We start from the raw sequence: 12631 nt of genomic DNA, 5'->3' as shown, positions 1-12631 counted from the left end.
TATAACCAGTGAGGAAAGCCGGGGAAATTCTTTTTCTTTAAAATTCTAACCCTGTGCAAAATGTGAAACTGTAGAGTGCCACCTCATGTGAAGAAGCACACTTTCACCATGAGAGACCTCACAAGAGCCAGAATTAATTTCTGGAGTTTTCTCATTACAAGTTGGAGAAGTCTTTCCACTTCTAACGATGGTGCAGATGTATACTCTATCTATATTTCCAACGTTTCTCTCTTTCTATGCTGACAAAGTTCTGTTTTTACTATTTTCTAACACTTTGTCATCTTTCTCTTATTTAATAGCACTTGTATGGGTAGCCTATGCAACTTCTTCATAAGTTTGGGCTGTAATTATTTTTTATAAGTGTGCAAGTCTCTATGTCTTTAGAATGTTATTTATATATGAATAATTCCATTACAACTGGATACATAGAGGTGAATTTTTTACTTTAAGGCATTCTTGGTGTCACTTTACAGCATCATATTTTGCATAGGGTTAGAATTTTAATGAAAAAGAATTTTCCTGGGTTTCCATGCTGGTTATACTGGCTATTTAAAAAAGGCCTTATATATCTTAGGTGTTGTTAAAGAACCTTTAATTCCCTTTATTTTGATACATTTGATTGATTGGTGTAACATGGGTTATAGAGTATACAGCTTGGCCTTACTTCAGATGAGCACCTCTCAAAACACTGCCAGCTCTGTTTGGTTATTTTCACTTTCTGGAAATTGTATTTAAAAAAAGAGCTGATAACTTTTTAAAAAATATTTTATATATTTGGTAATTGATTCATTGCACTTTCAGAAGCTGGTATTTTCATGTCTGGCTAAATTCATTATCCCTATCAGTGTATCCCCTAGGGGTGCAATACTGACAGTAAAAAATCTCCATGATGTCAAAACTGGGATCAGACTGAGGGAAAAAAAACAACTTTGGTATCAAAACACGTGGTCAGATTAAAAATTTGGGGATCTGTGAAGCGCAAATGAGGGTACTTTAGACTAATTCAGACTGAGTTTTCTAGCACATGGGTTCAATTATTTTGGTCAGCTGTGGTTTAGATCATGTACAGTTTCCATAAGTACTGTATCCAATGAAATTTCAGCCACACAGTACATGAAAGGAACATAGAGTTATACCAACATTCTCTCCATTGTGCATGTTACAAATGTAAACTTCACCTTACACCCTTTACTCTCTGAGAAGTTCATAATATTTGTAGAGTTTCCATGCAAGGGCATTGAGATGAAGAGCAGCAACAAATATTAGTTACAATCTCTCACCTCAGAATTATGGACTGGATACATGGATCAAACATCCCATTACCAGTCCTGACCTCAAGAACTGGACAGCATCATGCCAGCCAAGATTTCCATTTTCTTCCACAACTGGACTTGACCATATAATTGGATCATTATGGGCCACTACCACAATTTGATCATACAGCATCAGCCAAACTCATGCTGCCAAGTTCTCTGTGAATAGACATTTCCTGTGGATGATGCCCAGTCTATACATGCTTTCTCTTAGATACCATGGTACTGCTAGGCACTTCCTGTGATGATGCCCAGTCTATACAGGCTTTCTCTTGGATCACATAGTGCTGCTAGGCACTTCCTGTGGAATAAGTACTGTTTACATGGACACCCTCAGGGATCTAACTTACTGCATGATACCTCAAACACTTCCAGCAAACAATGCCCATTTCTAGCATGTCTCTTCACTCACCCTCAAGTCTCTAACCATCCAAGAGACTTTCCTTAGGGAAATGTCAGACATAATATGACTCTTAAGTGGTACAAGTATAGTGGGCCACCATCATCAACATTCTTCTCCAGCTACTTTGCTGGTAGTGCAGAAAACATCATCTTCACATTACTGGCATTCAAGTTCCCTTGTCTTTACTAGCTCTTACTTGGATGAGTCAATCTCCACTTTGCACGATTGAACTGAAGTTTCTTGACCAATCCCATCCGACTTCTGTCCTCTTTTCTCTACATCACCTGCCAGGCCTATAGTTCTGACATAGTTGAAAATTATCTACGGAAGATTCTACTTTTAATGCCTTCCAAAATCAGAATCATTGTAGGTCACCACCACAGAACGCATCATTGTTGGTGATTCCTATAAACCTTGACACCTCTGGGTTCTACTCTCTTCCTATTGCTGTACAGGGAGGGAAGCTGATGCATGGACTGGTTACATAGATCAAACATCTTGTAACCTGTTCCAACATAATGAATTGGACTTCATTCTCCCCCACCGATGACTTACTTCTGTTTTGACTGGACAGGCCATATACAAGGGCTTGACCACATTGGGTCCTTGACCACAACATATCCATGATAAGTCACAGTATCGGTTTAAGGTTCCCCACGAGTTTAATCAAGGAAATAAGCAGGGCATATTCATAGGATAAGCATATTCATAACAAAGACATAACATCCTATAACCATAATAGCAGGTATGAACTTACAACAGGTGCAAAAATGATGCAATGCTACCTACCTCCTTTACAGGCCAAACATGGCCCAAGATACGCTCACAACCTTTATCATCGATTCTTCTCTTTAAGGATCAGGTTAATGGAGTTCACAGCATACCACCATCCCTCTCAGTCTCTGGTACAGCAGAGGGATTTGCAAAGTAACAAACAAGGTTACAAGGATGTCCCAGAGTGCATGCCACTGGGAAACAATCATGCAACTAAGTGGAAGAATCAGTGGGACGTTGAACGTTGTATGATGAGACTATCCCTATCTCAGTGACATATATACAGGCCCCCTTTTCACAGATCCCGGTGGGGATACGGCTTCAATCTTTCATGGCTGAATGGGGAAGTTGTATCATGATGTCATGGGGATCCAGGAATTGTTGCTGGGGACTCAATTATCATGCTCAGCACACATGCTAAGCCTTAGGCCACAGCTCTTTCAGCTGCAATGCAGCACGTGTCAGTTGATCCTCAGCCTAAGTGCATTCAATCAACTCCCCTTGAGTTTGCAATGGAATACAACAATGGGTCCTAATGCTGTCCAATTTGAAGATTACGCAATCAGTGTGGACTTACAATAGACTTGATTTCATTTCTCACTCAAAAAGCTTTCATAAGTTCTGTGATTCACGTACAGCAGACTACAAGTAACAGACTAGTTATATTTTGGAGCAAGGGATGATGTTGGGTGTTACTCCCCTATTGTTTTCAATCTCTTTTCAACATTTTAGACCTCATGCCCATTCAAGATTAGGTCTACTAGGTCTGGACTCTGTGTTCAGGTAAGAAGAATGTGTTCCCAGGGAAAGAGATTTGAATTTATTCAATGGTCAGTTCAGTGCTTCTATAGTGCAATTCATCTGCTAGAGTATTCCTTTGGAGGCTGAGTTTTGGCAGTGGACATCTTAGTCCTTGTTCGCTTTTTGGGGCTTTCATAACAGTGGTTTAATGGACCAAACCTTGACAGTTTTGGACTATCATTTGGCAACCATTAAAGGTTACATAACGAGGGCACTTTGTACTCACTCATTGATACCTCTGGAAACACATCCTCCGGCAATCACAATTGCTACAGATGTGAACATTGAAGACTGGGGGGGGGGGGCTGTGGGGTTCAAGTCTACTATCTTTTTGAACTGACTTAGGAGTTTGGCCCTCAAAGGATCTTTTCTTATGTGTCCACGTCATCTAAATGGATGCTATTTTTGAAAGCTTGTCATTGGTGGCTGGTAAACCTACATGGGAATAGAGTTCTCTTTCTGCCTCATAACTTCACTGTGGTGACTGATCTCAAACAGCAAAGCGGGACAAAGACCTGGACCTCTGTATTTCTGTTTGGGATTTTTTAAAGTTTCAGTTTGACATAATCTAGGTAGGCTAACATATTGACAGACTCATTTTTCTGCAAGCAGGAGCTCCTACAAACAGAACGGTCTTTTCATCCCTCAGTTTCATTGATCCATTCTCAGTGGGATTGACTTATGATGGACATTAGTGACAAATGGAATGGCAATGGTTCCAACCTTTGTGACACCAATCCTTGGCCCAAAGGTCTGGTTAATTGCTGCTTCTTATACATTGGAATGGCCAAATGTATGCACATCTAAACACCTTGGATTCAGAAAGTGATACAGGAACCAAACTATCTGTCTCTTCATCCTGATCACTTTACTAAAATAGGGAATACAGGACAAATTGGATCAGTATAGGAAGGTAATGGAATATAACCACAGTGGTTAACACCAAAGTACTTTGTTTCAATGGAGTCATCTCTACCACAATACCTAACTAAACCAGCTGAATGGAACTATTATTACATCAAAACACTATAAAGATCACAATCTTATGACTGAATTCCTATCTTTGTTATTGGATTTTGTTCAGTCAAACAAAAAAATATGTTTCCAATCTATTGACAGTCCCAGTTTCTCACTGCTAACTCTACACTTTTTCCCCCATGGTTAAAAAAATCACATTAAATATATATATAATATTTAAAAAGAAAACAACCTGCCTACCCTAGTTTTAAAGCCAGTGCAACAGGAAACATATTTTTTTCTTGGCCTTAGAGGAAAACATGATATCAGAGCGAAGGAGGGTCCAGCTGTTAAAAATATGTATTAGTTAACTGATTTATTAATGCAGAAATATTTGATTCTTTGCTTATCAAATTTGAAGGTTGGTGAATTGAAGATTTATTTCTGGAAAAGAATCTATCTGTCTACAGCCAGTGTATCCAGTATAAATGCATGACTGTATGCTTAGTTTGATTTGAATATTTCCCATCAAAGAGTGAATGGTATGGGATTCAATGGAGCCTCTGTTTATGATGGGGAAGACTGTTGTCTGAAGTGTAGTAAATTTTCTGAAGACCAGATCACTGTACTAATTTTTCAAAGACCAGATGATTGTACTTGTATGAGATGCATTGTGTGGCTCATCAATTTGCACATGCTTGTGTGGGTGTCGCAAAGACTACCCCAGAAATTAGTTACTATGAAAGTACATGCTTTTCAATATTAATTTTTGTACACGTTTCTCAATTTCTTTTTGGTAATTTCCTAAATAACTTAAGACATACCAAATATACTCGTTTATAAGATGAGTCCAGCTGCAAAGTGCACAGACCCAGATCTGCTGGCACATTATGTGATGGCAGATCTGAGTCCCTGTAGTTTGTTAGGAGTAATCAGTAGAACAGACAACATAGACCCTGGACTGCAGGGGCATTATGCTATGCAGATCAGGACCTTTGTGGTTTGCAGTTTGACCTAACTTACAAGCAAGTATATGTAATTTGATGGCCATAGTTTAAGGTGTCAGAGGGGTAATACTAATAGAAAATTGCAAAAGCATGTAAGGATGAGTGTTTAATGAACAGTCTTTCATCATTGAATGAATATTAATATTTGAAAACTTACCTAGGGTAAAAGGCAGGGATTGCATATGTAAAGAATTTGTTTCAATGCTATATTAGATGGCTTTTGGGGTGAAATTTTGTATATGGAATGAATGCAGGAAGGAATGTTAATTAAATACTGCATTATGGGTTCTGATTCTTGGGGGTTTGTTGGGTGAGGAAGGACTTATAAGTTGTTAGTGATGGGGATTTGATTTGAGGACTTGCAATGGCAAGCCATGCATGAAAATTACACTACTTCAAATTGCTTTCAACCTGAAACAGAAAACATTTCCAAAATCTGAGTATATAGTGATGGCATGCCATTGTTTTTTCTTTTGTTTTTCTTTCTGTGTCACAAGATCAGTTATCCTAGCTATGTATAAGAATATTTTCCTTTGATGTCATTGTTAAAAATATCCGAGATGAGATATTCCTTTGATCTCATTGTTAAAAAATATCCCATATGAAATAATTTATGTTGATATTGCGCTGGATAAGCTGGCTTATTCTAAATATTTTTTTGTATAGGTATACTCAAATATACATTTTTATTTGGCAGAAGATTGAGGCAAAGATCAAATTTTTGTTTACCTGCACATCACACTGCATATACTTGAATTAACTAACAGAAAATGAAATGATAAAAACCAGTATTGTATGCCAGTTACACCGTCACCTAATAATGTCAGTACCTAGAAGCAAGCATTCGTCACAGCCAACTAAATGGTTCTATTTACTCATATGATAGGAATTTAACTTGTCAGAGGTTAATTGAGCTTGTCCAGATGTTGGGCTGCTCTAAGAAATATTTAACTTGTCACTGGTCAAATTGAGCTTGTCCAGATATTGGGCATATAGAATATACATTGCTTAATATAATGCATAAGGTCAGGTGGTTAATTGTCTTTAAACGGTTTTGTTCCTGACAAAGTTGATAACACGGTGATATATTAGAAATTGGCAAATTTCAGTCTGTCATAGAATCAATTGTATTTTAATTTGATATACAAAATATGCAGTTTTTTCTTACAGGTATGGTTCCCCCAACGGAGGAGGAGTTAAGGTGGGAAGCAGGCAGAGTTGAGAACTACAGATGCAATTCATGTCAAAAGTTTACACGTTTTCCACGTTATAACAACCCTGAAAAGCTACTAGAAACTCATGAAGGCCGATGTGGTGAATGGGCAAATTGTTTCACCCTTTGTGCTCGGGCAATGGGTTTTGAGGCTCGATATGTTTTGGACTGGACTGATCACGTATGGACAGAGGTATTTTCCATGTCACAGCAGAGATGGTTACACTGTGATCCTTGTGAGAATGTCTGTGATAAACCTCTGCTCTACGAGGCAGGCTGGGGCAAGAAATTAACATATGTTATTGCATTTTCAAAAGATGATATTCAGGATGTTTCATGGCGATATTCTGCCAAGCATAAGGAACTGTGCACAAGGAGAAAAGAGTGTCGCGAATCTTGGCTTGTGAATACGATCCATAAGTTAAATAGTCAAATATTGAAGTCAGTTCTCGCAGCAAGGAAGCAAGTTTTGTTAAACAGACTGGTAGCTGAGCTGGTGGAATTCGTGACAGAGAAGACATCAGAGGGTCAGAACCTTTCTGGAAGAACAACTGGTTCCGTTGCTTGGAGGTTAGCAAGGGGAGAAGCAGGGAGCCAGCAAGTTCTAAAAACAGAACCATATATATTCAAGGTACAAAACAAATATCATTAACACATAACCCATTGTTATTGCAAAGCTGGCTGTTTTCCAGATGGAAAATATGCTGACTGTACAATGAGAATTCACCCTCCCATAGGGTGAACGAGAGGGTTCTGGAATACCAAAATGCCCGTGGTCCAACCCACAGATGCCCAGCCATGTGCACATTCTTTAATTCTTTTTCTGCTCACAGATGTTATTGCTGCTTAAATTTACATCACAGAGAAATTGCCATTGCTTTATATTTAATGTTGAAACTTGAGTTTTCTCTTTTTATGCAACATTTTTATCATGTGGATTTACCTCTGAGCAATTTTTTTTCTGCTTGAATTAAACTCACAGAAGAGTTATTTGCATTTTTTTCTGAATACATTTGGTATAATACTGAATTTAGGTTATTACCACACAAAGATGTTATCATAACTGTTATTGAAAATTAATTTCATGCTCATGTATCAATTTAGTAAATATCCCTATCCTGCCAAATTTGGTCTGCAGACTTGTATTGATTCAGTTTATTGTTTTACAATAGTTACAAATCGTCATATGTAATTTTCTCATTTTCCTTTAGTATGACTTGTTCTATTTTTATCTTGGTAAAACAGGTAACACACCATTTTTCCCCTTTCTGCTGTATGTTTAGTTATTGTGCACCAGTTTATTCTAAGATATGTATTGCCTAGATTTTGCATTAAAACATCCTTACATAGGGAGTGGTGGAGCACCCTTTCAATCCCCAGGGCCCATTCATGGCAACAGGATCGAGCCACCTAGTAAGGGGAGAGCTTCATTCTAAGTGTATCAGATCTGAGGAAGGATCTTACTACAAATCTGTGTTTCCTGGCCATTCACTGGTCATTAGAGCCCCTATGGTAAGTATTGGGTCGAGACCCCCATCACATCCAGACTGCAGTTGCATCCCGCTGGGGATTGGGAATCAGTGCACAGATGCCAGATTTGGAAATGGGTTTAGGTTGGGATCCCTCCCTTTCCTAAAATCCGTTTAAGTCCCTACAGCGTGTGGGGCCTTGCGCCACAGGGAAGTGATTGGCCATTTCCCAGCATGAATCAAGGACTTCATGACCTTGGCCACATGATATGGAGGTCGATGCTGCAGGGCATAGACTAATGTCTTCCTCTTATGAGCTTGGGTCAAAAAAGAGGGAGGAGAACAGTACTTCTACCCACAAATCTTCAGGGAGGGTAGAGAGTCGCTTTCACCCACCTGCTGAGCCTGCTACTATGGACAGACCACTAGCTCCATAACAGGAGCCAGGTCCCTCTTACCCCTAGGTCTCCCCTGCAACACAGAGAAATTGGGTTGCATAGTCCTGCCTCCCAGGAGCATGACTGGGATGAAGACATCTGTTTTGTCCTTGCTGAATCTCATGAGTTTCTACAGAAAGGCTGTCATGGCACCCCTCTCTTCGGACACCCTGCCTCCTGTCATCAGCTGGTAAATGCAGCAGAGAAGGAATAGATCTGGTCTTTCGACAAAGCTGTAAACAAGGTTTACAATGTTTACAATGTTTCACCTAGTGAGCTGTGTCACAAGCATTCAGGCTTTGGTAACACTAAAATTCTTTCCAGCTTGGATAAACTTTCTGGGTCTGACTCTTAGCCAGAACTCTTGTTGTTTCCTGACCCATTCAACCTCTCACTTGGGACGCTGAAGTGGCACAAGTGGGTATTTCCATGGGGACCTGGGCTCATCTTCCAGTTAAAACACTGAACCTTAGAGCAAAAGGCTAGGTCACTAATAACTGGAGCCTTGCATGCTGACCTCTTTTCAACAGTCTCATTCAACCTGCTGAAGGAGGAATCTCTGTGAATAGATGCCCTTCATTGTTTGTTGGAAGCAGTGACAAAACATTCAGGCATGTGTTATCCTTATCAATGGAGCTTCTGCACCTCTGCACACACGTTGCTCTGGATGCATCCAAAGTCTTACTAGAGCTCAGTAAGAACCTTTTCAAGGCTGTTCCCAAGGAGGCAGAGACTTACTTCAGAGGGCTTATCCCCTCTTTTGCCTCTCAAATCTCAGTGACCTGCAACAAGAGCCCTTTGGGTCCAATTCTGCCCATCAAAACTGGGTCAGAAGCGAAATCATCGTGACTAACCACAGGATCTGTTGGCAAAGTTCCACAAAGCCACGCAGCCCCACTCAGAGCAAGAACCCCATTTCATATCTTGCCTCGGCAGTCAGGCCTCTGAACGGTTTAGGTTTGACACAGGGTGTAAATTTGTGGGCCCTTCCCCTATCCTTAGGAAAGGATGGACAGTCCTTGCAATGTGTTCCTACTCCTGCAGAGTATTTCTCTTCCATCGGTTCCCTACTTTTAGAGGCTTGATCTGGCATAACAGTTGATGGCTGGGTCCTTTTTATTATAAAAGGTGAATACTGGCTTCGCAGTTTCTACTTCTCTACTCTAGTGGTACTCCTCCTATCCCTCTGTGAGCACAATGGCTCTTCTTCTCATCTTTTTTTAATGCAAATTAATGAGCCAGCTACCATTAGCAACAGGTAAGTATTACATGATTAAAAGTAGTTCCCCTCAATAAAAATACATGTTGATTCTATTGAATGTAAGTGAGTTTTGAAGTTGCATAAGTTTTATACGTTAGAAAATACTAACTTGTTAGTATTTTTCAGTGCAAAATTTAGTCTTCAGTTATTTTCACTCAAAAAGGGTCCATTCATACCAGGCACTAGTCACAAGGTAATAGACACTGTGGTCATAATAATCATTAATTATATGTCTGCATTGTAGTTACATTCTTTAACTTAACCTGTAGCATGTGACTCTTGTATATTTCATTATGTCTTTGTCAATGAGACAAATAAAAGAATGGCTTGATAAATATAATTGTGGAGTTTTTTCGGTGAAACAATTTGTACTTATAGGGTTAAAAGTCAACTTCAGTTAACTATGTAGAAAGCTATTACCAAAATTTAGAAAGCTGTGAGGTCTGGCCCAGTGTTAAAAAAACTCCTTAGCCTGAGTACACACTCAAATTTGAATATTGTGCCTTTGAAATTGCACATTACATGTATTTGTTACAGTACACAAACTTAAGAATCTAAACAGCCAAAGAACATTCTTGAAGTGAATGCATGGCAAATGTTAAATCTCCAGTATATAAACTAGTTTGTTCATTTTTTAATCTCTTATGAACTTGGGTCAGAAAGGAGGGAGGGGAATAGAACTTCTTCCCAAGAATCTTCAGGGAGGGTAGATAGTCGCTTTCACCCACCTGCTGAACTTGCTACTATGGGCAGTTCATCCACATCAGGAGCCAGGTCCCTCTTACCCTGATGTGTACACTCAAACTTGAATATTGCATCTTTGAGTTTGCACATTACATTTATTTGTTACAGTACACAAACAAACTTAAGACTCTAAACAGCTAAAGAACATTGTTGAAGTGAATGCATGGCTGTTGTTAAATCTCCTATATGTAAATTAGTTTGTTCATTTTTTAATCTCAAAAATCGAGTTGAAATGTGCACTCATTTTGAGGAGCTTCTTGAAAATAGGACCAGTATAAAATCTAATGTGTGAAGGTAGGGATTCTCACAACAAATTAGAGTTCCGACATAGATGAACATGCCAATCAATGAGAACCCTTTTTCTGAGAATTAAAAAAATATATATTTATGTTAAATCACAACACTGATATTGTCTACTTTAGCTAACAGAGATGGAGAAGAAAACCAAATCATTCCATATACAGTACAGATGTTCCAAAGATGAGTATGTGCGACTCTCAGACAATGGTTCTTATACACTTGGCTATGCAGCAATGATCCATTCCTCCCAAAATATCTTTAGAAAGGAAGAACATGACTGGAATATGGTGTATCTGGCCAGGACAGAGGGGACTGATAAAGCAGAAATTTCCTGGAAATTTGATTTTGGAGGTAGTCTTTCTGCAGACATCAAATACCAACATATAATAGACATTCATTTTTACAAATTTAAATGTGGATGGGTGCTAGTATTTGAGGTGGTGAAAAGCTTGTAAACTGGTTGGAAAACAATTTGTGTAAGGCAGACTAACATAATCATTTCCTGTACATCAGTTTAGGATGGGAAATCTTCACCTGTTTTCATACATGAGACTTTGCTAAGTGCCTGAAGCAAAATTCTTATGCTGAGGGTGGAATTTTGCTGACCTACACCAATGCATAATGAAACAGTATTTTACTCACATTCCTGAACCCATATATATATATATATATATATATATATATATATATATATATATATATATATATATATATATATATATATATATATATATATATATAAATGAGAAGATGAGATTTAAAACAATAACAATTATGGCAATAGTCAGACCCAGGTCAGTAGAGATTAAAAGCATGGGATTTTAGCTGCTGATATTTCCTTCAATTGCAAAGGGCTTATACCTGTATGAATCATTTTCAGGGGATTTAGAGAGGCACCAGGCATGGGGATGACCTATTTTTGAAGCACAGTTTACATTTAATCAGTTTTTGTTCATGACACATTTGCAAACCCTGAGCCTAGCTGGTTGCACATATTGGACCCTTCCTTTTGACCTATTATTCTGCCATTGTCTTAGATAGGGTTAGAAAATGACAGAGTATTATCTTTTATCTCTTCAGTGGTTGTTAAACTCATACATTTCTTCAGCAGTTGTTAATGACATTTTCCCTTTTTTTTTCTTCTATTATTAGATGCAGGTGAACATAAGCAATCTTGACTTGAGAAAGTCATTACATTTATTGTATAACAGCAGTATATTATATTCATTCAGTTATACTTTAGTTGATTCTTGACTATTAAGTTTCTGTCTCAAGTGCAGGGAGGGATGCAGAATATTCAGAGATACCATCCATTAGCAATATTTTTTTGGAATGATTATGAATTTTAGTATGGAGACAGGTGGAGTGAAAAGTATTTAGTATCAGTATGATTGACTGGTACATAGAATATAGTTTTAAAAGTTTTATAAACAATGTATATAACAAAAATAAAACAGTCAGGTAGACTATAAATAGGTTAAAAATGACGGCAGAGGTGAGAAGAAGAAAATGCAGATACAATTTGGAGGAAAACTAATGCTTATAGTTAATATTTTTTATCAAAAATATTTTGATGGAATTTATGGTCTTGGAATCAGAGGAATAAATATACCTTTATTCTCATTGGATTTTAATTATTACTATCTTTGTGCAGGTAGGTGTAAGAAGTTGCAGTGTGATTGTATATATATGAAAAATGGTTTTGATGGGTTGCCAAGTGTGATTGTACACAGTAGAAGCATGTTTTGGATGAGCTGCCAAGTATCATTGTATACATATGAAGCATGTTTTGAATGGGCTGCCAGATGTGGTTGTATATATTTGAAGCATGTTTTGGACAGGCTGCCAAGTGTGAAAGTGTGATTGTATACACATTAAGCATGTTTTGAATGGGGTGCCAGGTGTGATTGTATATATTTGAAGCATGTTTTGGATAGGCTGCCAAGACTGAT

At 38.2% G+C, this 12631-nt stretch overlaps 1 protein-coding gene across 1 annotated transcript in view; it reads left to right on the top strand.

The window, feature by feature from the left end:
- LOC149801475 (peptide-N(4)-(N-acetyl-beta-glucosaminyl)asparagine amidase-like) overlaps nt 1–12631 on the top strand; it is a 32638-nt gene that overhangs the window by 6455 nt on the left and 13552 nt on the right. Inside the window, exons 4-5 of the mRNA XM_089955624.1 lie at nt 6426–7099; nt 10802–11030. Of these exons, the coding sequence (XP_089811750.1) occupies nt 6426–7099; nt 10802–11030 (903 nt within the window). The remainder of the gene's footprint in view (nt 1–6425; nt 7100–10801; nt 11031–12631) is intronic.

Source organism: Sinohyriopsis cumingii, chromosome 4 (assembly GCF_028554795.1).
Source record: "Sinohyriopsis cumingii isolate HCF-2022 chromosome 4, ASM2855479v2, whole genome shotgun sequence".
Taxonomy (NCBI): Eukaryota; Metazoa; Mollusca; class Bivalvia; order Unionida; family Unionidae; genus Sinohyriopsis; species Sinohyriopsis cumingii.
Note: the sequence above shows the minus strand (reverse complement) of the source record. Positions and strands in the feature narration are given on the sequence as shown.